General features: G+C 55.0%; 6 protein-coding genes across 6 annotated transcripts; 2 read left to right on the forward strand and 4 right to left on the reverse strand.

The window, feature by feature from the left end:
* Positions 1-60: 60 nt before the first annotated feature.
* On the reverse strand, positions 61-2,124 carry G647_04706 (uncharacterized protein; the record flags this gene model as incomplete). The annotated part of the gene is made up of 4 exons (XM_008729045.1): positions 61-741; positions 795-1,505; positions 1,656-1,979; positions 2,032-2,124. 4 exons carry the CDS (start codon positions 2,122-2,124, stop codon positions 61-63), a joined length of 1,809 nt encoding a protein of 602 aa, XP_008727267.1.
* Positions 2,125-4,251: 2,127 nt separating this feature from the next.
* G647_04707 (uncharacterized protein) lies at positions 4,252-7,500 on the reverse strand (the record flags this gene model as incomplete). The annotated part of the gene is made up of 2 exons (XM_008729046.1): positions 4,252-4,498; positions 4,547-7,500. 2 exons carry the CDS (start codon positions 7,498-7,500, stop codon positions 4,252-4,254), a joined length of 3,201 nt encoding a protein of 1,066 aa, XP_008727268.1.
* Positions 7,501-18,509: 11,009 nt separating this feature from the next.
* G647_04708 (uncharacterized protein) lies at positions 18,510-19,098 on the reverse strand (the record flags this gene model as incomplete). The annotated part of the gene is made up of 2 exons (XM_008729047.1): positions 18,510-18,722; positions 18,913-19,098. 2 exons carry the CDS (start codon positions 19,096-19,098, stop codon positions 18,510-18,512), a joined length of 399 nt encoding a protein of 132 aa, XP_008727269.1.
* A 2,226-nt stretch (positions 19,099-21,324) lies between these two features.
* On the reverse strand, positions 21,325-23,064 carry G647_04709 (uncharacterized protein; the record flags this gene model as incomplete). The annotated part of the gene is made up of 4 exons (XM_008729048.1): positions 21,325-21,947; positions 21,992-22,541; positions 22,639-22,896; positions 22,990-23,064. 4 exons carry the CDS (start codon positions 23,062-23,064, stop codon positions 21,325-21,327), a joined length of 1,506 nt encoding a protein of 501 aa, XP_008727270.1.
* An 820-nt stretch (positions 23,065-23,884) lies between these two features.
* On the forward strand, positions 23,885-24,643 carry G647_04710 (uncharacterized protein; the record flags this gene model as incomplete). Its single annotated transcript, XM_008729049.1, has 1 exon — positions 23,885-24,643. One exon carries the CDS (start codon positions 23,885-23,887, stop codon positions 24,641-24,643), a length of 759 nt encoding a protein of 252 aa, XP_008727271.1.
* Positions 24,644-25,278: 635 nt separating this feature from the next.
* Positions 25,279-26,820, forward strand: G647_04711 (uncharacterized protein; the record flags this gene model as incomplete). The annotated part of the gene is made up of 7 exons (XM_008729050.1): positions 25,279-25,401; positions 25,459-25,584; positions 25,762-25,804; positions 25,943-26,101; positions 26,170-26,233; positions 26,266-26,490; positions 26,541-26,820. The coding sequence occupies 7 exons, from the start codon at positions 25,279-25,281 to the stop codon at positions 26,818-26,820; spliced, it is 1,020 nt and encodes a 339-aa protein (XP_008727272.1).
* Between the last annotated feature and the right edge of the window lie 154 nt (positions 26,821-26,974).

Below are 26,974 nucleotides of genomic sequence, written 5' to 3' on the forward strand. Positions count from 1 at the left end.
CGTGTTGCCCAAATCTAATCCGTCCGGCGGGGTAAACTGCCATACGGAGCCATAAAGCTTCTACGCTGCGAAGCCGATGCTCGTCATGGCGTGCAGGCAATCCGTCCAGGCCATTTCGCCGCCCTGGTGGGAGGGGTTGGAGGGTGTTGGGAAGGGAGCGGCGAAGACTTTGTATGCGCGTCGCGGGAGGGTGAAGACTGGCGAGGCGGGCGTCGAACAGGAAGTCGGTTCGTCGGGTACAGGTGGTGTTGCGCCGCCGCCGGAATCGGGCGGGTGAGATGGGCTGCGGGTTTTGATCTTGGATGCTCGAAACACTTCGGGTCCTTTGAATTTGCCTGGTGTGTCGGGTTCGATATCAAGGCCTCGGGAAAATGAGTCGCCAAGAGCTTCATTTTCTTTGTCCTTGTCAGGCGGCGGGGACAGTCTTGGTGGAGGTGTCCATTCTGGCGTGCGATGGATCTCTCCAGCTTTCACACCGCGACGGAGGAATCTCTCGTGAAGTGTCTTGCTGGTATGTTTTCGAAAATGCGCATCGACCACCTTCCACAACCTATCCAGTTGACCTTCGGCCTGGCGGCAGGCGTTCACGTTTGTCAGGTTGTGGGCCCTTTCCTTGGGATATTTCAAGTGTCGTGAGAGTGGGACGACGATGCGCGCGAGGTTCGGAGTGATGTCTTCACGGAAAAATTGATACACAGTTGCTGCGTCTTCAGTTGCTTTAGTGTATCCTGGACCCCGGGTCTCCGGGCTCATCTCTATTTCCAACCCGCGGCCCATGGAAAGAAGGTCTTTACCTGCAGAACAATTTGCGCAATGAGGGCTAGGTCGGAGAAATACCCGGTGACACAGGACGACATTCTGCCCTTCTGACCAGAATCGTGGTCAACGCATCGCTGTAACTCATCTACACGGTTAGAAAGCTGCGCTAGGGTTCTTGTTCCTGGTTGTTGGGGTTCTCGAACAAAGCGCTCGCGCATTGGTGGCGAAGCTGGCACGCTGGATTTCAGAGCTCTAATCAGACCTTTTGAGACCATTTCGGCAGCGATGCACAACTCCACCAGGGCGGCCTCGAGCTTCTCGGGCAGAGGTTGGTCATGGTCAAGGGTTCGGGCAGATTTGAATGCATCGTCGAGACTGACTGCGTAGTTGTAAAGCAAATCCCAACTGAGAAAGGATATGTAAGCCTCGCTCGCCACGCTTCCTATCACTCGGTTCCAGAAAACTTCGTTATCGTCGTGTGGATGGCCTTGGCCCCTTATGTCGAGAAGGCTTTCCTGGCGATGCTGCGCTTGATCAACGGCCACCGATGCGAAATACCCTGGATCTTCTCTGAGATCCCAAACATGGTCTTCGGCAGCAGCTCGCTTGGCCTCTACTAGGATAACAAGTCGACGTGTATCAAGCTTGGCCGGTAGTCTGTATGGCGCTTCTGCTGCTACTGAAGAAAGTTGTGCATAGGAGGTCCCAGAAGCAACAATCGGGGGCGGCTCTGGTTGCCCAGGAAGCTGGAGGCTGGTCAGCTCGTCCCGTGGGACATCGTGGAATAGTTGGAAGCAGCAATCAAGAAGGAAAGAATGGATCCTGCTCTGAATCTCTACAACGAGAAGCGGCGTCCCAGGCTGGAACTAGAGACAATTATGCTGCAGTATGAATACGTCGTCGTCATCGTCCCAGCTAACCAGGCGACTGTAGCTATCTAGCTCTGATTCGCTAGCGATGTACATTGTGTATTCGTTGAGGAATACCGGTATGATCATCTTGCTAGTCTGTCCAACATGCGTTGCGTTGAGATCGGCGTGGGCGAAGGTCTGGGGTGGATTTCGACCGCGTGAATCTAAGAATAATAACAATCCTCTGCCTTGAAGAAGATCTTCTTGGTTGACATGGGGATATTTGAAAGCCTCGATATTTCTGGACGCAGCACGGGATCCGGTCTTCTCAAGCTCGTAGAAATCGAGTCGATGTCGCTCGGGGCATGCCTGGCCAAGCGGCGAAGAGAACTTTCTTGCGTTGTTCTTTTGTCTTGTTCACCCAGCGTTTTCGAATCACCTCCTCGCGACGTCCCAAAATGTCTCGGAGGGTGGTCCAGCTACCGAAGATCTCTCTGGAATAGGCCGTTGGCATTTTTTCTGACTTCAGCAGGAGATGGAAACGAAGGGGGAACTGGTAGATTCGGGTTTGCCCGAGCCATCATGTCGAAGAACTCCTTTGGATTGCTGTTAGTAGGAAGACATATTGTGCATAGGAATCTTTCGTGCGAGGCAGAGTCCTCAGACAGCCGTTGGAACAAACGTAAAGTTGACTTTGTCAAGCATCAACTAAGATCCCTCAAATGGTGAAGATCTTGTTTCAAAGCCATGAATGGGACAGTAAATCCTCACGCGAGCTCCTTGTAGTCCTTTCAATTGAACAGGAATATTATTGCACGATGTGATCACGTGGCAGGCTCCCATAGCCTTGCTGACATGCACCTAAACAATGTCATCAGGGTTCTGTTGTACAACACCAGGCTATTGCGTACGGAGTACGAGCAGTTCGATGCTGTGAAAGGGACTTTGTTGCTTCGCACAGCAGGGATAGATACTGAGCTGCTGCTGGCAGGAAAAGGCAAAGATTGTATGGCCCGAAGAGCTCTAGCCAGGGGATTCTCGCTAGGTACGATCTGGGTAGTTGGCATGTCGTCCAGCGAACTACAGTAGGTACTCGAGGAACGGAGTACTCCGTTCCAATTAGTGAGATTGAGCTGTAGCAAGTGTTAACTCGATAATAGGCTCCACGTACTGTAGGTAAGCTTCACATGGTGCGATACACGCCTTGAAACAAAAGAGCTCCTCCGTAGCTTCCAAAGGATGCATAGCTCTTCATCTACTATGTATGAATTATGGGTTCAAGTGTTGTTTGTACGGAGCGAGGGAGTATTGTAGGTACCTACGTACTCTTATTGCGAAGCTCGGTACTCCAAACTCCGCGCAAGTCTATCCACTCTACTCTCTCGCGCTCACTCCGACTATGAATACATACCTCATACTGAGTACTGGTATCCCCGCTCGTTGCATTCATCATTCATTACTCGTCCCGCGGCCCTCGACGGCGAAGAGCGGACCTGTCTCCGTGATCGCTGGCACAAGGGAGTACCTCTACGCCATTTGTTTGTTGTTTTAGCGCGTCGGGCAGCAGCAGCTGGCGAGGCCGATCGTTTGGGGAAAGGAACAGCAGGCACTGGGGGATCAGTGCGCGATCGTCGACCCGCGATGAAGGCTACTGGTCTCGGACTCTTTGCGCACGGTGGCGCCCTAAAACGCTACAGCCTACAGTATGTGAGTGTATGCGGGTGCTCCTCAACAATGACATGCCTCAATGCATGCAATGTATGCACGTCAAGTGCTCCGAGTCTGCTGAAGCTTGAGGAGCCCAAACACGCCGAGAGCGCCTATGTCGTGCAGGAGTGCCCCCCTCTTGACTGTCCTCGCTGGCGTGGTTGTTCGCGGCCTTCGAGCTGCCCCGGATCCAGAGGAGCTCCATGATTCGACATTGGGGCTTTTGGTATATAAAGGTAGATAGATACCTAGGTAGAGTACTCGTACAAGTGAATTCAATTACCTGTCTGTGACCGACCGTCCTCCGTCCGCCTGTGTTGACCTGCGCGACTACAGTAGATGAAAAGCAGCTCTCCGCAACGTCTGTCCCTCACAAACACACCTGCTACTGCTGCTCGCCTGATCTTCTCTCGCCTTCTCTTTCCTTCGTCCCACCCAATCAGGTATATAGTATGTGACAACAAGGTAATAGCTGCTGGTGACTCTGCCACCCGACCATCCTTCGCGTAGCTGTACATTCCTCCTCCCCCCATATACAAGCTAGGGTGCGGCGACGTCGGGCAACCAGCGATATGCGAAACATTCGACGAATTCCTCCCATAGGCCGTTAGAAAACAGTTGTAATTTCAGTATGATCGTGAACTCCGTGGAAATATGGTGGTGAGCTTCTTCTTGTCTGCTGCTGTTGGATGATTTCGGACACCCGAAAATGCCGGACACAGGGACGATGCTGACGATTGGTAGTTCTTTCGCTCGGAACGCTTGGACAAATGCCGCCACGACTTTCGCAGGAAATGGAGGACCTGCCCACATAACACACACGTATAGCGCAACACATGCAAGAATTTTACTGACAGAGCTCCGCCCGGGATATCAATGTGTACATGTACAAAAGAGAATCAAATCTGCTCGAGCCGGTCCGATGCCGTTGGGCTCACCGATTCGAGAAGCTCGACGCCGTGCTTCCCGGAGGGTAATTCGAGGGGGGGAACACCTGCCTCCGTACATGCTCCAGGATCTTGAGATCCTTGGCCAGGACCGGCGAAATGGCTTCGCTCTCTCGTAGAATCCGGACCGTGCGATCGTGCAGTCGTCGCAGCACGTCCTCTTGCACGAGCGAACTGAGGCCCGGATGAGGTGAGGTGAAAGTCGCATACAGGACAAGCATGTTCCCAAATTGCCTGCTATTGTCAGTACACCAATCGTGACGAGCTGGATATGTTACTCACGCGTGCGTCGTGCCAAAAATGTTGGTCACGACCAGGCGGCGAGGCACTTTGTCAAAGGATGTTGTGCTGCGAATGGCCGCCTCGATGCACTTTCTCGAGCCCTCGAGGAGCTCCGGACGAATGAAAGGGATATCCCTCCCACCCGGCTGCGAGGAGTTGAGGTTCGAGACCGAGGGTGACGTGACCTCGGACCCCTGGCCATATGCCGCGGGCGATTCTGACGGCCGCTTCGGTCTCGGGCCATGGATCGCTTGCAGAAGAGCAAAGCGCAGAGTCGGTCTCCAAATGATGTACTTGGCCCCGTAATATTTCCCTCGCATGCGGGCCACGTTGATGTTTGGGTGTTCGTGGTCGTTGTCGTCCCAATCCCAGTCGTTCAGCATCTTTCTCCAGTTTTCCAAGTTGTCGTCCAGCGCAGACATGATGCTGTCACTCGGACGCGTCTGCAGGTTCTTCGATTCCCGGTAGAGCGTGGCGTGTACACTGTTCATCGTGGTCCGAAGCTGGATCTGGTACGAGTAGAACCTGAGAATGTCGTCGTCGGCGCTTGACTCAGGTATGGCATCCAAGGTGATCTTGGTCGGGAACTCCTTGTGCTGAGGACTCTCATAACGCCCGATCCCACTAAGAGGCAATTCCAGCTCGGCCGCAATATCACTTTCCAGCTGCAAGCACGACCAGAACGCGAAGTTGATCAGATTTCGCCGGGCCGGCTTCATGGTATTGGTCACATAGGGTGTGGACTCAATCAGGATCTGAGCTGCAATGCAAGCCTTGTTGATGTAGAAATAGCTCGGAATGATGCGCGCTAGCTGGCCCATGTACAGGCCCGCAAGCAGATACGCTTGAATGTGCGACACATCGGCGCCACCAGGCAGTTCTCCCAAGATGTCCGCAGCCTTGGCGAAGTATGCAAGGCCGGGGATGATGTCCATATTCTTGCCTTGCGGATTCGCTGGGCTCGACACTGTGCCATTCATGGTGGCCTGATTGTTGTATGGCGATGTAGGAGCGGACGCCGGGAGGGGGAGATCCGAGTACAGCGCACCGTGTGGTGTCGAGGTGCGCATGGCGGCCGTCGACGCTGGACCGGGCAAGGGTTCCCGGTGAGAGCAGACTTTGCCCAGTGCCACCACAAGCAAGACAATGGCATTGGCGATTGAATGTTCAATGGGAGGGACGTGACTGGCGCTGTAGACTTTGGTGGGTTGCCGATTATAGTCATCTATCGACTTGGGCGAGTCGGTCGTCTCTCGCTTGCGCTTGTTGCCAATGGCTGCAATCTGTTGGGTCGCCCGGTAGTCCCAGCTGTACTTTCTTTTGAAAGCATGGACCATGTTGCGCAACACTTTCGGCTCAAGGAAGGGGTGTAAGATGTGCATGTGCTCCATGAAGCTGCGGAAATATTTGTCGACTGCCTCCGAGTCCAGCATTAATCCACCGCCAGGACTCAGGCCACCGGGATGCTCTCGTGCAGTTTGGTTTTGATTCGACATCGGCACGTGCAGTTGTCCACTGCCCCAAACGCCATGCGGTGACGCTGATTCTTCCTCCACCCGTCGACCTTCGGAGGAATTGCTGTGAGCAGGGCTGGGCGCGCCTTCATGACCGTCGCCCTTGTCTTCGCCCTCGCCACATCCATATAATCGGAGGAGTCCTCTTGAGGTTTCCTCGTCCATAACGTAGGACGGAGTGATCCCTCTTGGAATCAAGGCCTTGATTGACGGCCACAAGACAAGATTCTGCGCGGCGGTAGTGTGCTTTGCAGGCATGGGCGTATCTTCGAGGCTCTCTATCTCGGTGTTCCGCATGTGCTGAATAGATGCGGCGGAAGGATTTTGCGCTTGCGAGCCAAATCTGACCTCAGAACTATCCTGTCGCCGGAAGCCAAACGGTGGAGGTGGCGGCTGAGCGGGACTGGGTCGCTCCTGGGTGCGCATCGGCGTATGACTTGGCGGGTCTGTCATGGCGACATCCATGGTGGCAGCGGGCGTCTGTCGACTCTGCATAAAATGCTCCAGCAACATGCTCATCTTTTCATTCTGCTGCGTCAAGAACTGGTCGATCTTTTCCTCCCGTTCTTCCGACTTTTGCGCCAACGTCTTCACGTCCTCGGCCAGTGAATCCAACTGCGCCGTGATCTGAAGGACCTGTTTCTCCGATTTCTGCGGAGGAATCTCTCGATAGGAGCATTTCAACCCGTTGTCCTTGCAATGCTGACATTCGGGTCTTCCCTCGTCACACTTCGCTTTGCGTTGTCGACACGAATCACATGCTTGTGCGGCTCGCACTGCTTTCCGTCTCTGCTGGTCGTTGTACGGCGCAGGATAGACGTACGGGTAGGCACCAGCAGATGGAGGTGGCCCCGCCGAAGGAGGGCCATAGTTGGGCGGTCCAGGGGGCTGTCCGGGCATCATCTCATGGCCCGCCGTCAAGACATGCAGCGGGGGCTGATGATGAGTACCGTTGGGCTGAGGCGGTGGCCCTGGATATTCATGACGCGGCCTGTAGTCCGCAGGGGGAGGATAGTATGAAGGTTCGTGGGGATTAGTACTCACAGGATGGTATGGAGGTTGTTGCACTTCCGCCGGCGACCTGGTAGGGCCCGACACGCTGCCTGGACGTCCGTAACCTGGATCCGGAGGATAAGCTGGAGGTTCGCGACCTGGGGGTGGAAGTGACGGAGGATATGATTGAGGAGGAGGTGGTGGCGGGTATGGTGAAGGGTGGGCCATGTCCGGTGGCGGCGGACGATGTTCTGCAGAGTCATTGTAGGGTGAAGGCGTCGGGTTCCACGCCGGGCCTGGCGGTGGCATACCTGCGCCTGGTGGAGGAGGATAACTGTACGACGTAGGGGTCTCGGCTGGCGGCATACGGTGGATGTGGTTTGGCGGTGGGTGGCCGTAAAGATTGGATCGCTCGTGCTTGATATCCACGTCACCAACTTCATCCATTTTCAACCTGGGATCCTATGCCTGACAACCGACAAGCCCGTACCTCCCGCGTCGCTATACCCAAGGGAACGTGGTACGACAAATGCGGCATGACCTTACGCAGAGGCGAAAGCGGCGCGCACGATCAACGGGAAATGCTCATGGCCCGATCGTCTATACGGCGCATTCGCCAGGCTGCATGAAAATTCCTGTGGTCGCACGTCCGATTCCTGCTGCGCAGGCTGGCAACCTGGGGGGGTCCGGTTGGCAAGGGAAGCTTCGGTTGGTGGAAAAATGGGAGACCAAACAGCGCGCGGCGCGTGGGCGAGGTTTGCTACTTTGGCGAAATGTCTTTCCTTGACAAGAGCAAACCCGCCTGGAAATCGGCGCAACCAGAATTATCGCTCAGGCGGATTTGATGACAATCCGGTGGTTGGGGGGACGGGTGCCGCTGGTCGGAGATGCCAGACGAGGTGTTGGTGGTCGTCTAGTAATCAACAAAGCAAACAAACTGACCCTCCCATGAACAAACGAATTGGAGCGTCCTGGCCAGATCTCGAGGGGATGCGAGCTCGAGATCAGATTTAGATGCAGGATGGCGGATGGCGCGGCTCTTCGAGTCTGAGATTTTTGGGGATTGGGTCGCGACGGCGCGAAGAGGTCGTTGTCGCTGCCCAGTCGATACGTCTATTCCCGAGATCTGGACGGTCGCATAGCCTCGGAAGGAGTTTGACCGGACGGTTGGGCAGCAAAAAGGAATATCTCGGGTGGCCCTTGCTGAGCTATGCTGGCTATGTTCAAGCAAAAATGTCTAAAGAGAGGTGGTGATGTGTGTCTTGGGGGAGAGTGAGTGGGGAAGCAACCGAGGACTGAGCTTCGAGATGGTGGAATGGCTGCCCAAAGGCGAATCGTAGCTATAGAAAGCTGGCTCGGGGGCCGATCATCCTCCAGGGACTCCAGGGCAGATCGGGCGATGCTACTCTTCAAACCAGCGCAAGGCGGACGGCTGGAGAAGATGAGGCAGAGGGATGTTCTGGGATGTCGATCGCAGGAAGAGCCTGAGAAGAGTGGTAGAAGAGGTGAGGTCAGAGTGTGTGATGGCGGATGGCGGATGGAGTCGAGCGGGTGCTGCGAGATAACTTCTTGGTCCCGGTAACCAGGCCAGAGCCGGCAGTGCTAGCAGCGGTGATGGAGGAGATAGCAGTAGCGCGCTTCTGTCCCAGATGCCCTGCTGTCGATCGGCGCTGGACGACTAGGCTAAGACACAGAGGGGCCTGGCTTGACCGGGCAAGGTGGAGGCGACTGGACGCTGGCGGAGGATTGGAAGACGACCAGAAGCAGAAGGTTGCGGTGCGGGTCGGGTCAAGGTGAGGCAAGGTGGATGATGACCAGGCGTTGAGGAAGAATGGAAAGCCTCTGCGGCCAGGGCAGGGAGCTAGCTAGCTGATGGGATGATTGCGGGCTGCTGGCCGCTCGCCGCTGGGCTCCAGGGCCCTAAAATTGAAAGCCTGCAAGTGCCTGGGAGAGCAGCACGACCCCTGTCGCCGCCCTGTTGCCGCTTCGGGCTAGGCGCCAACCCGAGCCTACGGGACTGGCTGTGACTGGTACGACCGTCGTATCCAGGTTCCAGCGCACGCCTGCGACTGCCTGGCGGCGTGGAGGCGTTTTCCCAGGAGATCGGTTGCCACTTGCTATGCAGATGGGATTTACGCAATGCGATTCGAGCCCTGTCAACGACAACGTGCGATGGCGACTCGGGAGGCGCAGCTGGACAGGCGTGGAAGGGAGACTTTCGACTGACAGGAAAATCGGGGCTGGACGCTCCGTTGGCTGTCGAGTCGAGTCGGTTACAGCGATCACCGACACAGAGGCGAACGATCAAAGACCTCCTCGGCGAGCCCCAGGTATCAGATCGCAGCCGGGGCAAGGTACTGGGCACGCGCAGAGAGGGCAAGTACTCGTACAGTATCAGACGAATGATAACGGCGAAGCAGTGGCCTCCTCGACACTCTTGCCCGCCCACGGGAAGTACCAGGCTTTTACAATCAGGGTGCGGAATACATGACACAGTCCGACCAGCTGAGGATCAATGGAACGTGATACTACTGCTACAAAGGTCTTCCTAAGAGGTGGGCAAAAGTGGAAACCAGTTGATGAATCCGTCACGCTGATACTCGATGGAGGGGACAATGAAATGCTTAGTCAAAGGCTAGGGGTAAGCGAGGGTGGCAGTCTCGCGACGAGATAATCCAGTACCCCAGTATATTCTCCGTCTCAGCAATTGGATATCTCGTTAAGTCCAGGCCGCTGCGGGCAGAGCACAGGTAGAGAGCTGTTGGTGACGGGGCATCTACTGCGGCAGCTTTTGCACGGAGCGGCGAGATGGGGCGGATTCGGGCCTGGGAAGAGCAGGTACGCGTGCCCAGTACTGGGTACCTTGGGCAGCGATCAAGTGACTTGCCCCTCGCTCGTCAGACCCGATGATTTTATCTGCTTCCTACGGGGTACTAGTTGAGGCGGGGCGAGGCCCTGGTGGAGCCAAGACGCTTGGGTCATGAGGTTCAATTGTGGGAAGCGACAGTGATAGTCTTCACATGCGTACATGCTTGGACTGTGCGAGATTGTCGCTGTAGCTCACCACTCATCGAGATCGGCCTTCGATTCTCTCCTCAAGCATAACTCTGCAAGTGCATTCTGTGGCCCTGGGTTCCGCACAGCTGGATCTACCGTGTAACCCCCGACTTTCAAAGGATTCTTCCGGGAAGGAAAAAAAATGCTCGGGGATAGCACGGCTTGGAAAATGGCCCAAATCATTGATTGGCTGCTGCGGCGTGTGCTTAGATTGTTTCGACTGACCGAACCATTTCTCCCCACGGCGGCCGGATGCCGAGGTACCCAGTACTTCCTCGCTCCCGGCCATCAGCTAAGTTCAGCCTGAAATCAGGTACGAACCTCTTGTGTGGGACCATCCGAGCTTCATATCGCGGTCTGTTCGGGCTGCTGTCACTGTTGGTTAGACGAAGGGGTACTTGACGAGAGACCCTTCCCAACCCTACCGCTGGTCTCGAGAGAGATTTGAGGCGAACCTCATCTCAATCAGCGTGTGTACTGAAATACGAGCTGCCCTCGTCGCTCAGCCGGGTTTCATGCCTGCTGCTGTCCAGCTTCGCTTATAGACTTTCGTATATGATCTATCAACGGGTTGTGTCTCAAGATGAATTACTCCATGTCTACAGTGCCGTGGGGCGGATCTACATGCTCTTTGTCTTGATGCTGTTCATCCGATTCTGACTCTGCCCAACGAGAGTACACAGTACGTACCAAGTACCAATCAGGCCACTTTGACGTCTCCTGTCCTGTTGGACTTGCTTTGCTCATGGGGTTGCCGGTGTTGGTCACATGAAAATGATCTCTGCGTCTGTGCAGGATACGAGAGAACTTGGCAACACAACGAGTCGACTCTCGGGATGCCCTGAGGGGCTGATCCCTGTTACTCGGTCCGCCTGTGCATAGGCTCCGGACACATTCAACCCTTCGTATAGATCCCCGGAGCAATTTGCATGTTGAAAAGAACTTCTGGCGTCCTTTTCGCCACGCCTCTCCGGAGCACCTGCTCTGAACAGATGTCTTTGTCGCTTTACGCTCTTCCTCCTTACCTATTCCAGCTATCCGGCCGACTCGTCTACACAGTTGCTCAGGGGCATGGCCTGGAAAAGGCACCCCCACCGCTCAGCTCCGGCCTCGAAAACTCCAGTCGCCCAGTACCTCTTACTTTTCAAGCGGTACTCCGTACGCGTTGCTTCTTGTTCGCCAATACCGCTTGGTGCTTCTTGACCTGTGTATATCACCAATGTTACCTGTGATTTCAGAATGTCATTGAAACTCGTGTTTGCTCTTCACTGATGCGCGAACGTCATCTCAACTTCCACTCTGGTGACTCTGATACGTAGTTCGGTTCCGAGCAACGGAATATGGCCGCTGGACATAGTGTGGACCCGGTTTGACTTTCCGATCGCTCGACGTTTCATCATTCATCCGCTCGGGACTGCGTCTGTGGCCCTACCACCGTACCCAGTACATTTCGGGTCATTAACCACAATATTGGTGTCGGCACCTCCTCTGGCAATGGGGATTCATGATCTCCACAGTCGTGTCACGCGCCTCACGCTCGGGTTCATGCAGAGTCCTCGTGTCGAGGGATGCTCCAAGTCACAGGTTTGCACCCGAAGACGGAGATTTGAACCTGAAACACTGATCCTTCGACCAGCTGCAGGTGCGATACGCGCTGACCCCCACCTCAAACTTCCCAACCTCGCTTTTTATAACCGGTGCACTCGCATGGTGTTCGAGTGTCAGTTTTCAACTTAGTCGAAGAGTCTGAATCGGCCGAGCACAGAAACGTACTACCATCCAATCAAAAGATACCATGGCACGGTCTGGGGCGGGATGCCGGTGCTCAAGCTAGACAGAATCCTCGACACCGTCGACTCGATAGCTCCCCACTCCACCGAACCAAAGCGTCGGTGGTGCGAATCATTTCTTGGAATTTCTTGTTCGCGTTAGTGATTTGGAGACGCCATCCCCGTGCTACGCAGCGCGAGCCTTGGCAAGCTATGTCTTAAGAGAAAGTGCAAAGACCTCGAGGATATCGTCGGCCACAAACATTGCGTTGTTATTCGCCCGGAGAATGTCCATCGCGCCACAGTTGCCTGCGGGTCCGTGGACGTATCACCAGCCGCCTCTTCTAAAGACGACCGACCATAGCTTGGAGCACGAATATCTGATGAATTGTGATCCGCAGCTGCCGCGACGAGTTCCCGAGTTGGCAAATCACTCGGCGCGTGCCTCTTTCCGAAAGATTCAATGGAACACGGACATGCTCGAGGCTACGATTCCTAGCCAAATCCCGGACGTTGGGCAGCATTCACGGGCAGATCTTGCCTTGTTGCAGACACCGACGTACACAGAAAATCATAGTTTCTGATCGTCTATTCCGACCTCCGAGGTCGTCGACGTTGCACCCAGTTGCGTGATCCATTGGGGGTGGAGGCCCCGACGATCGCCAGCTCGACTGCTACATCTGAACCCTGGGCAGCTGCAAAGAATTGTGCCACGGCTGACTCCGGGAAGCTCCAGGTGCTCGGTCGGGCCGCGAGGGGGTGTCGCTTAGTTCCGGGGCGACAACAATCTCGCGCACTGCCTCAGCCATTGGAACTTCCAACGCAATGTACGAGTACGTGCTGTTAGCAGTGATTTGATGTCTGTCGGGCATTCATGCGAATCAGTACGTCTCGGAGCGAAAGGCCGCCGCTCATTTTGTTTCTCCATGCTGCGCGGTTGTGCATTTTAATTGCTAAACCCCAGAAATTGCCTGACCGACAGCAGTAGTTGGTTCTGGCAAGCTAAGAAGTCACCTCGTACTTGGTCTGTCCATTGAAGACCCAAGTTGCTAATCCTGAGATATCACTGGTGCCACCAAAGTCGCCTCTTGCAGCTGGAATATGCCTGTCGACGTTTCCCCGCCTTCCCGTCACTACCGAAGATTCTGGTGCCATTCTGCTGGGTTGTGAGCCGGAAGGGACGGCGGGAGCGGGCCTTGGAAACTCCCTTTCGGGCTCCTTGCCACAAATCCGCCTTGGTCGCCGACGATAGCCTGTCGAGCCGTGGCCACTGACGGCACTGTCCACATGACTGGTAACCACTGTGTGGGCGATCCCTGTCCGACGCCTTCTCGCTTCGAACGCGAGGCTGAAAAAGCTACCCAAAACACCGAACTTTGATCAGGGACTCGGTGGACACCGCAGTACGAAGAGTAATCAACAAATGTCTCAGGCTGAGGAACCTTGCAAAATCATCAGGAGGAATCCTGCATCCGCACGTGGCGCCGTCATCACCGATGCCATCCTCCTCGTCCCACAAGTGAGTCCGAGTCAAATCTCCTTCCAGCACACGGTCATTGTTCCTAAATAGGACACTCACCGCGCCCCATCTTCTTCCCCCGTAGAGGACTGAGCCGGCTTCTGGATCGTTCGCAACGTCTTCTTCGATCTAAGAGAGCCCCTCATAAGCCATGCTAGAGTGCACGGGACACAGCATGAGGAAGAAGTCCCACATCCCACCGTTGCTCAAGTCCCAGTACGAGTAATTTCACCACGATGTGGGTGAGGTTGCACCGAGCAATGATTACGTACTCGTAGCCCCTGTCCTGAGAAGCAGGAGACCCATCTGTGCCTGACAGTGATGTCAACCGTGAGATCCGATTCAGTGTGCATTGGGACTGCCGCAGAAGGAGGAGCAAACGGAATTGTCAAGGCGGGCGTCATAGAATTCAGCTTTCACTACAACTTTACCATGACCGAATCGTCATGTCCTGGCACGAAGCACCGGTCAGAGGAGGATTCGCCAACCGGCTGCGCTTCGGCATGGGCGTTCCGAATCATCAGGGTGCTATCCTTGGGCTTGCACGTACTGGGTAGTTACCGAAAAGGGCAGCGAGTGTCCTCTGCGAAGTCGATGCCTGGCTTCTGACGGAATCCGCTAGACTGCCAAGGTGGGCGTCGTCTCCCCCTGGCTACGCTGAAGAATCGTCAATTGCGGCTTGCCGTCGCTTGGATCACTGGACAAGAATCTCAGACTTGCGGGATGTGTCGGCTTGAGACCCAGGGCCATGGTCCTGGAAAACGATTCCCACTAGCCAAAGCGAGCGTGGCCCCCAAGCAAGAAACCAAGGGCCGATGGCATCATACCAGCTTGACTTTTCACTCTCCAGATGTCCGAGAGAGGAATAGAATACTGCGTTTCCACAGGGGCCGTTCACTAGCTCATTGTCTGGTGTGCGCGCACGGAACTGAGTCGAGAAGCTACTCTCCTGTGGACGAGTCACGGTACAAGCACTTGCATAGCATGATTCGAAGGCATCCCCGAGGACTTCTCCGCCGATCCCCGAAAGGTAGAAAACGTGGCCGATAACTCGTCCTCGATCCGGTCCTCGTATGCAGAGTGGCTCTCTCAGCAATGCATCAGCAGCCACCGTCCTTGGCGGATGTGACGGTGGGCTAGCCTGTCAGATAGCAGAGACGAGAAAGCCGGCTAGCAAAGCGAGACGAATCAGCTTGCCTCAGTCAGTGCACAGCACATTCTCGGGGACGGAGTGGTGAAGCTCCAAATCCAAGATCCTGACGATGAGGTACGATTGGTGTCTCTACGAAGGTCAAGCGAAGCTCTCATTCTTCACAAGCTGAACCAGCTCACCCACCATCCATCCCGCTAAGAAGCACTTAGTGACACAACAGCGAAGTCAGACTCGATGCGGTGCGGATTTGTGGATGATGATTTTGTGGCACAGTGCCCGGTGTACTGGGTACGGCATCGCGGAATCGGCATGACTTTTGACTCTGAGGAAAATATCACCTCGAGCAGCTCCACGGAATGGCCGCTCTCATTTTCCTGTTGGTGTGGCGCCGTCAGGGAGTCGTGTCATCTACCCAGAACTTAGCACTCGTACCCAGGACATCCTACGCCATACTGGGGGTACTACGATCATTAGTGCTCTCCCAACAAAGCTTCAATCCTGACATCGGCTCGCCCCTTTGGATTTCAGTGACAACAGCAGCACAAACAAGCACGCACAGGAGCGCATTGCGATTGCTCCTTGTCGAGCTGACTTGAGGGAAGTGCCATTGTTCCATTGCAGCGCAGGAGACAGAAACAATAATTAGATCATACCGAAACTCAGAGGATTTGTCGTGATGAGACTCTGTACGTAAATGCTGCTAGTACGTAACTCCAGAGCCACTGCCACGTGGGAATCTGCGCAGCATCCACCAAGCCCGATGGTGCGACTTTCGGATCCGCAGAAGGGCGGTGCTACGTACCAGCCAGGCAATTGGCGTGGGAAGTGCAGTGTACACAGTACTGGGTAAGCTGGTCGACTGCCTCCGACACCACTAGCACGACCAGCTTGGAGCGGAAGACGGGGACGGGACACAAGGAAGAAGTCCTCGGTAAGGAAAAGAGAGCACCCCAGGAACAAGGGATCCCCGTACCAGGACACAGGACGGCGTACCGAGCACGAGCACGGGGAAGACAGTCAGTATTGTGTACTTTCTACTCTACCAATCCAGCAGGTCAACTGAGAGGTACTGCGTACTCGGTACCACTCCTGACTTCGACAAGTACTGGGTAAGTGCCCAGTGAATGGCACCCAGTACGGTTTTCGCAACTCGCTCGCCCTGCGCGACCGCATCCGCTGGGGTCCATCATGGGCATCCATCCATCCTCGGCATACGACGGCGCGGCCGCGTGCGAAAAAGCGATTCGCACTCATTATTGGTTTCCTGGCCCTTGCAGCCTCTAGCGAGGAAGATCAAACAATAAACCTGAAACCTCAATACAACCAAGGGGGCGAGCCATTGCGCCAATTGGCCCGCGCAAATCCGCGCTCGGGGCGAAAATCGCCAGCCTGGGAGATTGGGAAACGGGGAAGCGCGGGCCTGCACGGGGGGCATGACGAGGAAGATGGCGAGGGCCGGAGGAGGAGCTGCAGTAGACGGGCATCTCGTACCTCGAGATGCGACGATACTGATACACCCCGACGACGGACTGGTGAACACACCTGCAACTGCAACTGCACCGCGACACGCGGCCCATGCAAGACAACGTGCTTGTCAATTGGAAGACCACGCTGGGAAAAGGATGATGATAACCCTTTCGATTTCCCCATTCTCCCATGCTGCATACGAGGCCATGCATACGAGGCATGCCAGACCCGCCTGTCGCCTCACTCTGTGCGCCGCTGCAGGGATGCGATGCCTTGCCTCGACTGTGTGCTCGTCCGAGTACTGGGTACTCGTACACTTACCAGCGCTCACATTGATATGCATGGTCCTTGTCGTCCGGCTACTGTGCAGTATTTTCGTGCTTTGTCATGGGGGAGCTACTGTACTTGCCACCTGCGGCGACAGCACCGACAGCGGGCTTTGGTGAGTGATCGCCGCCAGGACAGGCCTACGAACACGATAGAATGGCGCAATTGAACCCCAAACGACAGAAGGTGATGTCTGATGTGCACTGCTGGAGGCAGTGTCGCAATTCCTCGCCTTGAGATGGGCGGACATCCCTCACTTCGTCTGCACGGTACGATCAATCTCGCCAGCAAGCTGCAAGGACAAGTCGAACCCTGACCGCTCTTGTCTTGGGGAGGTCGCTCATGTCTACGACACCCCGGCCTGGACACCCTGCGTGTCGTAGTCTCACAGTGCATCACATTTGCGGGATCATCGTGGCTAAACTCAATCGTGTGTGTGAGGCAGCATTATTTGAAGGTGAGGTCGAGACTCCCCCACTCGAAGAACTCGACGTGGTTGTACGATACCGTCCGCATTGCCAGATTAGGGGTCTTGATAGATGATCGTCGCGCAGAAGGTTCCCTGCGGCGCGAAAATGCTGACAAGATGAAATCCACGGCTCGTCTCGAATCCCTGAACCGCGGGTGATGATGCGTCCCTCACGGCTGGTTCGCCACAAAGCTTTTCCCTTTCTGCCCGCCAAAATAACATCCGAAGTTTTGGGGGACGATCTTCGGATGCAGGGCCCCCGGACGTCGGGACAGTCAAGCCACCAGCAGCGCTGTCACCGTCACCATGACCATTATGGTTTACCCAAAGAACCATGCCACGCCTGGCATGTGTGGTGGCCCTCGGAGATGTTCTCTTCTGACACGGCGCACGGCTCTCGTGGTCTCGTGGCCCTGCGAAACCGTCCGGTCATTCCATCACATTTCTTGATCAGAGATTGACAGGTCGATTTGCACTGGCGATTGCGATTGCCGTTGCGATTGTCGCATGGCGTGGTGGAGCGCGGGGGAGGTTGGTGTGGTGACACAGGCGCAACATGATCCGTCACACAGACCACACAGACAGGGATGGAGGGAGGGAGAGAATGTGCCACCATGAATGACTGGACCGGACTGAACTCAACTGAAATGAGATGATATGAGATGAAATGTGATGTGATGTGATGTGTCGACTCCGCCCCTTCATCTTCCCTTCCCCCCTGCCAGGTGAGCACGTCGAGCAAGATGGCATCCGAAAAGTCCATTCGTGCTCCCCAAGCCGGAGTCGAGTTTCTGGGTGAGACCGACCCCATCATGCACGTCGAGCGACACTTTCGGAGACCCGACGCTGACCGAGCTTGATGTCGATGCGGATGCAGGAGAATCCTAGCAAGCCAAGTCACAGCCCTGTCCCAGGCCAACGCACCGCACAAGACCGAGAAACGGGAGTTCAAGATAAACGACTACAGGATTGCGATTCTGGGAATGCAAACAGAACCGGTAGCATCGTCTGCAGCAGCTACAGCCGTTGGCATTGCATTGCACTGCACGGCACGCCACCTTTCAACACACCACACTGCACAAACGTTGGGGTGTCTGGCATCTCTTCTCTGTCCTTGTCTCCCCCTACAGCTTCCCTCCACTGCTGGTTCCCTCGATGAAGTCCTTGGCCAGACGGAGCGCCTCCACTGCAAAAGCCACCATGTTTGCCTGCCTGTCGTTGCCCAGGCCGGTGTTCAATTCCTTGCTCGTCCTGTCGTTCTGGCTCGCCACCGCGAGCGCCACGTATGACCTGTTTCCAGCGCGTCAGATGATTTGAATTGTTTTTCGTTTCCAGGCAGAGGCAGCCGGAGCACGCGGATATTACTCCCGAGATCGACGCCCAAGAGGAACACGAAGGCGAGGACGGGGGACAAGGACAAAGGGGGATGCTCACGGCTGTCGATTGGGCTTGTCACCCGACGCGGTTGGGCCAGCGGTGCCTATTATCGATGCAATGCACCGGCGGTCAACAAAACATATCCTGCCAGACAAGGAACACGATGGGTCCCCAACGCAAGTAAATAGACCCGAGTGGGTGACACAGACTCTCACGCACACACACGCAGATACGTACCGGACTAGACACACAGAAATTATGTAACGCCGTCAGTTGACACGGTTCTCGTACACAGCGACATATCATACCAGCGTCAAATCATATGACAGATCCAAATCTCGCACGAACAGGACAGAGGATGGAGGACAGAGGACATACCTCGCCAATGCAATACGTCGCGTCCAACTTGTCCCTGACACTGCGCGCCAGTCCCTCGACCAGTGTCGGCGTCGGCCCGTCATAGACATCAATGTCACGTTGCTGCCAGCCGGCGAACGCGATCCGGGATTCCAAGGTGTACAGCGTCAAGCCCTAGCACACGTAGCAGAGTCCGTTAGCCTCCACCGTAGCACCCGAGGCCCCTCGCCGTCGTAGCAGGGATTTTTCAAGAACGTCACAGGGGACATTGACTGTCCTCCAGATATGTAGAGGCCTCGCCGTTGTTGGATTGAGCCGAGCCGAGCTATGTAGGCTGAGCTGGAAAACATGGGAAAACACGCACGCCACGGTATATCTTGCTCGCGCCCGGCGTGGCCAGCAGCGCCGCACTGATCAGCCCACCCGCCGCCGTCTCGGCCACGCAGACGGTCTCGCCGCGTGATTTGAGCAGGGAGGCGACTTCCTCGGCCGCGGCCTTGAGCTGGGGTGGGGGAAACTGTGCCGCTGCTGCTGCTGACGACGACGACATTCTCCAGGTGCCGTTGACACTGAATGTCCGTGGTGGGGTTTGCCTGAGGTAGATGGGAAGGGATCGAACAGGCGAGATTGTAAGACTGTAGGTTCTGTTCAAGAGCATGAATACCGGTGAGGAAAAGGTTGATACAGAATCCCGTGTTGGAGTAGAAGTGACGGATGGACAGATGTATGTACCATTATGTACATACAATATCAATCACTCGCGAGTGCGGGGATGATGGGCGACGATTGATATCAGGATCCCGTCCGTCCCTCCATACAGTAAGCCTCGGGTCGAACATGTCAGCCAGTCAGTCAATCGATCATTTGCGGCATCCAGCGGCCATGTAACATAGCCGTCGCTGTCGCCGTCGTTGTCGTTGTCGTTGTCACCGGTACTGCACTGTCACTGTCACCGTGACTGTGACCGTGATCCGAGAAGAATGTCCTTGGCTTGCTTTGGGACTGAGGGCGAGGATCCGAACGAAGTGGATAGTAAGTAATTCGTTGACACAAGACGCAAGGGTCAGCCCAAGTAGAGCGCTGCTCGATCTCCCTGCTACGAGTTAGGCAGTCCGTTCCGTTTGAGTCCTTTGCATCTAAACTACACATATACATCAGTGTCCGTACTCCGCTAGCGACAGCCCATCTGTGCACAAATTCACGGCAGATAGGCACTCCAGACCGACCGGATGAAGGACTTGAAGTGGTCCAAAGCGCAGGTTGGCCAAGGTATCGTGCAAGACCTCCTCGGTGGTCCTTATCTCCGTCGAGAACCCTGAACACTCCGTCCGAACGGCGAGCCTGAGTCGCTCCGCCCCAAATATACGGCAGACAGAATCGCCTCCTCGCAAAAGTCGTACTTGCGTGGTCCTGTGAACCCGGTGTAAAGACAACGCTACGATGTGGGTGGGATGGCGGTCCCCCAGAAGAAAGAATGCGGCCCTCCTTCAAGGACATTGATTGACATGCAACCGACAGCCCGAAAGATAGCAATCGTGTCGTCGAAATGGCAGATTGTATCTACCTCGTCTTCGATCGGACGACATCGCCAAAGTCCTTTCCGCACAGCTGAAGTACGGGTGGATGGCCCCCCGGGCGTCAGGTACGATTGCACTTTATCTGGCCTATTCGCCTAGCCCTCCTTGCTTCGCTGACCCCGTGCAGAGGGTGTTCAACTTGATCAGGATGGGTCGGATCGTGGTGACGCGACAGGCAACTGCATACCTGCGCACCTACGTACCTACGTACCTATGTAAATACCATGTCTGCAATCCGGGTACCACACGAGCGGTCTTCCTTCGGTTATCATCTATCGACCCTTTGACGGGGGGCAGCACTCACCCGCTACAGCTTGACCCACCCATTCGCGAACAGACCCGGGGACTCTCCACGAAGCCGAGGACTCGAGAGTCGAGATGGGGGCCACTGCCGCGAGCAACAATGCGCGGAAACGGCTGAGGAAGTTGAAAGGCCTGAATCAGCGCCGCGATCAACGCCGGAATCGACGTCGAGAGGCGGACGGCCATCCTCAAGGACACGGCACTCAGCAAACTGGGCACGTCCAGAACTCAAATGGACCATGCAGAGCTGAGATACTCCCGATGAGTACATCTTGTACGGCATAACCTGGGAGTCGGGAGACTCGAAACAGTTCAAGTCACGAACCGTCATTTCCTACGTACATGGTCAAGCTGCTACGGACTAATGGAGAGAACGGGCAGACGGTGAATGGCTGTGATTGCCCGTCGCCCCTGTGCACTGTTGACCTACTGGACACGGAGTGGGCTGGGCTGTGTTCGAAGTCCCGAAATGTGATTGTAAAAGTCCGCAACACGGCGACGTAGGTGTCAGCTTGCCACAGCGTTTCAAGGACCGTGACGGCCACACCGACAGGTCGGAACTCTTATTGTATTGATGTCTAGCCGCCATTTGGGCCTGGGCCGGCAGAGACTGAGCTTCAAGTCGCTGCGTACCAAGTAGCATGTCACAAGGTCTGCTGGAGCCGATTTAGGTCTGGAATTTGTCGATAGAGCCTCTGGAGCGGCTCTACCTGAGGACAAGGACGAGGACGAGGACGACTTTCTGCCCGATCACCCGACTGAAGCTGAGTTTCCCGTGGAAGCCGGTCCCGCCAGGACTCTGTGGGCTGCGTTGATACTTCGTGCGGCGTGTGAACTACCAGCACTTTCGGGCGGCACCAACCGGAGATCAGGGGTTGATGGCAGTTTTCACCAACCTATGCCTTCAATTCAACTCGCTGCTCAATTCGCTTCTCCTCTCCTTCTTCTTCATCCTGCTCAGCCTTCTTCATGCCACTCACAAATTCACTCTTGCTGAACAAGAAATCCACTTGCTCCAACGTCTTGCCACCTGTCTCCGGGCAGAGGAAGAACACAAAGGCGATGGCGACGAGGTTCCCACTGAGCACCCACAGCCAGAACTTCCAGCCCACATTGGTCAGACCGATGGGGCCGGCGAAGACGGTAATGAACGTCATCAACCACTCGCCAAACCCGGTAAAAGCACCGCCAATGTGTCGATACTCGAGCGGGGCGATCTCGGAGCAATACAGCCAGACACAGCCCTGCCACGCGTACCCGAACACGAAGAGGAAGAGGAAGATGATGCCGATTCCCGCCCACTGGATGGAAGTCGTTGCAGGGACCGCCTGCAGCACGGTAAAGATGAGAATGAGGACGGACATGACGCACGCTCCGTAGAGGAGCACCGAGCGGCGGCCGACTCGTTCGATGGTAAAGTACAGCGGTACACAGCCGAGAGCGAAGAAGATATTCAGCACCCCGGCAAGAAGACTGACCAGGGAAGGTCGAGCCCCGACTCTGCTGAGGATGACCGAGCCTGCGGCAATTAGCATAAGCACCGAACTGACTGGGATAACTCACTGTAATAGGCCATTAAACTGCTACCCATCCACTCCCTGATCATGGGGAGCCAGAAGCATATGCACAACCTTCGGATGATCTTCATTGGTGTGCGGTCGATGATACCCGAGGTGAGGAACATTCTCCAGTGAAGGCTAGACGCCGCTTCATCCTCTGCCTCGATGGCAAGCAGAATCTCTCTTTTGATTCGCTGCACTTGTTCAGATTGAATGGCCGCATCATTCAACCGTTCCAGAGCATCGTCCCCCTCGCTATGCCGATTTTTGGCGTAGTAGTAACGGGGCGTGTCGGGGAGGAAGAACATGCAGACTCCTGCGATAATAGCGAATATGCACTGGAACGCGATGGGAACCCGCCAGCTCCACTGCCCATTGGATTTGGTACAGCCATAGTCAATCCAATAGGCCAACGGGACGCCGGAAATCAGCATTATCGCATTGAAGGCATTGGCTGGCCCACGGTCGCCGACTTCAACGCCGGTTTCCGCAAGGTAAGTAGGGACAGCGCTTGAAATACAGCCGATAGCAAAGCCCGTGATCACTCGGCCGACCTATGTGAGACACCACGTCAGCAACTCTCGCTGAGGAGACAAGGACTCGGAAACAGTCCTTCAAGTACATTGCCGAGAGTGTCAATCGACTGCTTACAGTGAGTTGTGCAACCGAGTTAGCGGTCGACTGAATGACCGAACCGACCACAGCAGCTACGTTGCCCAAGATGATGGTCCCCCGCCGACCGATTTTGAATGCAAATGTCGCCACAATCGCGCAGGTGATGCATGCCGACAAGGAATAGGAGCTGGAGATCCAGGGAATCACCCATTCTCCCGTCGGATTGTCGATAGCGTCCAGGAACGGTTTGTGCAAGAGGACGCCTCCCAAAACACCAGCGTCATAACCGTACATCTATGGACCCCGTCAAGTCAGTATCATGGCAAGGTCAGAATCCCAGGGGAATGCCGTGTGGCCAGCATCGCCTGCCCGCAACACGAAGCTTACCATAAAACTAGTACCGCAGATGAATTTCATCAGCCAATACAGCTTACGGCCACGGAGTGTGATGAAGGCACCCATCGTTGCTACCAGGGAGACCAGGATTCGATTTTGTCACCGTGAACTGCGAGGTCTGGGGCTGAAGAACGTGGAGAAGCTGATGCTACCAGCTTATATCGGTCGTGGCAGGTAGCCTCATCATCACCGAGGTTAGGGATCCGCATGGGGTCAATGCTATTCCACTTGAAGGGACATGAACGGATAGTCACCGGTGTGCTGCCAATGTCGAGAGCTAGTTTCTTTATTAGCGAATACAGTTGGCGTACGTGGATCCTCCGTTCGGTATATGAAGCGTGCCAAGGGTGGAGAACCAGCCTCGTGCCTGCTGTTCAGAGGAGACAAAGTCGACGGTGGTGGATCGATCGGCAGGCATAATCCATCGTGCTTTGTGGAAGCAAACTGCGTCTATGTTCGAGGGCCAGTTCCTGCAACTTCTTTCTCCAAAGAGTATATGGTGCCTCATGCGTGGACCTACCATTTGCCGCCCGATACGATCGACGGTACCTTGTACATCTGCCTGGGAGCATCCGACCTGCCTGATTAGCGGCTCCATGTTGCCGTTTCCTGAATATACCTGGGTATCTCTGAAATGCTGGATTCCTCCTGGATGGAGTGGCACGGTGGATGTGATAGTGGATCATTCTCCACATGGACATGAGGGATGGGGGGGATGTGCGGAGAAGACGCTCGTTGCTCTTCCGGTCTCGCTGTCCTCGCCGGCTTCCAATGTGATATCCGAGTCAGAAATGGATGACTAGCACAGTCCATTCCTGGGAGTCGTTTTCCTGTGGTGCATCGCCGAGAGAAAGGAGCTGACAGTTTAGTAGCCTCAAGGGAAGCCATGGCCACCGATCACAAGAACAGTATCCGACAACTGGTCTGGCCACGACTGCGAGAGGTCGCCTTTCCAGATTCGCGGTTCCACTTTGACTTCTGCAGCTTCATCGCAGATTTCCATGGATCTGACGCTGCCATTCAGCGACTAGCCTCCCTGCCGTGCTATACCCACGCCGAAGTGGTGTTCATAACCCCAGACAACTGTCTTGAGCGACTTCGGTACCGAGCTCTTCAGGATGGCAAGAAAGTACTGGTAACCACCTATGCCCTCAGAAGGGGGTTCTGGTTGCTGGATCCAGTGGTCATCACGACACCTGAGGCAAGAAAGCTTGCGAGCCTCCTAGACACCATGGAAAAGCCAGGACTTGGGAGACATTTAACACTTGCTGAAATGCAACAGCTTGACCTTCGTGTGGATTTGATGGTGACGGGCACGGGGGCGATCAATCAAGTTGGCATCCGATTTGGAAAGGGACACGGCTTCTTCGATCTCGAATGGGCCATGCTGAGTAGCATCCACGTTGTCCATTCTTCTGTCCCTTGCGTTGCCGTGGTTCACGACTGCCAAGTCCTGGATGAAGAGTTAATGCCGGAGGTCTTTGACACTGTCTGTGATCATATCATCACACCCACGCAAGCCATAGAGGTCCAGGGCTCTGTACCCAAACCCAATTCTGGAATTTTGTGGGGAAAATTGCAACCTGGCATGCTTGAGGATATTCCTCCTTTGCAGGAGCTGCGACAACTGCAGGGGAGGTCTTGACCTTGTCGTTACGATGCAGATCTGGTGTTATGACAATGCCGACAGCTCGCTTCGCTGTAAGCCTTTTCAGTCGAACCCCTTCAGCTTCCTGAAAGTCACGGGAGGCGCTGTTGCAGTGACCTCGGTACTACCTAAGCAGCCCAACCGCAGCAACTCGCAGTTGCACAAAGCCTCTTCTATATCGCGCTGGCTTTTTTCAGGTTGCTGCAGGCTAAGACTGGACACCAAGACAGCCGTATGAGTAGTAATCAGATCGCCTCCTGCGATGACAGTTGGTTGCAGGCCACATTGCTCCGCTCGAACATGGCATTTTCCTTGAAGAGCATCTGGTCTAGCTGCTGCGAAGAGCACAATCGTAGAAGAATCGTCGGATGGCTTAGTCAGGGGAGAAGCCAACTGCTGATATCCGACTGCGCTCGCCAATCAATTTCCTCTTGCCGAATGCGGCAATTAGCGAAGGTATGGGTGGCGGGCGCAACATCTAGTCGCCTGCCACCATGGTAAATAGTTCTCAGAGAGAAACAATATAAACAGGCTCATAGATAGATATTCTCTCACCTCATGAATCTTTCCAGAGTCGATCCTATCTCTCGTTGTTGGCCTACTGTTCCAGAGAAGAATTTGCACAGCCAACCATGGGTATCGACTTCACCGTCTTCAAAGGCTCCAAATCCGGAGAGATAGTTGAGGCAAGAGGGCACAGGGACGTTGGTCCGACCCAGGCTCTAACCGAACTATCGCATTGTGGTGTTTGCGGTGTAAGCCTTCCCTGTGCTCGAAGTGATGCTACCTGTAAGTTTCGACTGACAATGCAGACGGATGAGCATTACAAGCATGCAGAACAGGGCCTTGGCCACGAAGGTGTGGGCATAATCAAGGAGATCGGAAGCCTTGTCAAGCAGATATCAGATTTGAGAGTCGGTGATCGTGTTGGTATGGGTGTGAGTACTCCCACACCCTTGAGAGGACCTGGGTTTACAGTGTCGTCACTGTTGTTAACGTCGATCAAGGCTATCTAAGTCCGCAGTGGATGCAGTGAGTGATACCCAATGCGCGTAGCTGGTGTTGGCCGTTGCGAATTTTGTACTGTCCCCGGTGCAGTTCTTGAAGGCTGACAGCAAAGTAGACGGTTTTGTGGGTATTGCAAGCCGTGTCTTACCGGTGAGTGACTTTATATTTCCCTCTTCCCTAGCATAATCTTCACAAGGAGCTCGCGACAAGGCACCACCATAACCGGAGCGAGCCACACCCAGACCGTAGCCAATATTGCGCCAGTTCTGGAGTTAACCTCGAACTCAGGCCAGCACTTTAAGTGTCAAAATAGCGCACGATTTGGGATCGCCAATCTGGACCAAGGTTGTTTCGGTAGTGGTGTGGCTTGGGATGTGTCGGCCCTATTCAAAATTCCGGATGAGATCTCTTCCGAGTCCGCAGGACCATTGATGTGTGGTGGCGCCAGTAAGCCCCCTCCTCCCTGTATCCAGCACCGACTCGAGCGATGACGTGCTAAGGACCTTTGTGACCAGCTGTCTGGGGCCCATTGTATGAACATGGCTTCAAGCCAGGCGACCGCATCGGTATCATAGGTCAGTGCGCTGTTCGAAGCGTTGATTGCGGTCAAGTAACACTTCCCTGGGGATTGGAGGTCTGGGGCATCTCGCGATCCAGATGGCATCGAAGATGGGTATGGAAGCCGTGGTCTTCAGCGGAACCGAATCAAAGAAAGAAGAGGCGTTCCAGCTCGGGGCGAGCGATTTCTATGCGACGAAGGGCGTCACCAAATTCGAAGGGGTAGAGCCTGTGGACTCCTTGTTGATCACGACTTCGGTGCTGCCTGATCTCGCTCTGTAAGTCCGACAGAAACTGAATTGATCGAGCGAATGCTAATCCTGGACAGGTACCTGCCTATTCTTGCGCCGTTTGCGAAGATCTTTCCGCTCACCATCAGCATGGACAACATTCCAGTCCCTGCCCTCCCATTCGTGTTGTATGGCTACAGTCTCATTAGGAGCGGAGGAGCGCATCCGCAATCGGTCAAGGCGATGTTGAGGTTCTGCGCAAAGCACGATATCAAGCCTGTCATTGAGAAGTTCCCCATGACAAGGCAAGGCATCATCGAAGCCGTGAAGAAGCTGGAAGAGGGTAAGGTGAGGTACAGGGTGGTGCTCGTCGTGTAGAGTCTCGAGCGTACGACATCTCTAGCAGATTGTAATTTGATGAAGTGGCAAGGCGAAAAGGAATAAGTATCGATTGTTTAGAACTACGCAATTTGGAGAAACAAGTTTGGTGACGCGGTTCGCGCGTCTTGGCCAAATTGCGCGTTCAGGATTC

This window comes from Cladophialophora carrionii (genome assembly GCF_000365165.1).
Source record: "Cladophialophora carrionii CBS 160.54 unplaced genomic scaffold supercont1.4, whole genome shotgun sequence".
Taxonomy (NCBI): domain Eukaryota; kingdom Fungi; phylum Ascomycota; class Eurotiomycetes; order Chaetothyriales; family Herpotrichiellaceae; genus Cladophialophora; species Cladophialophora carrionii.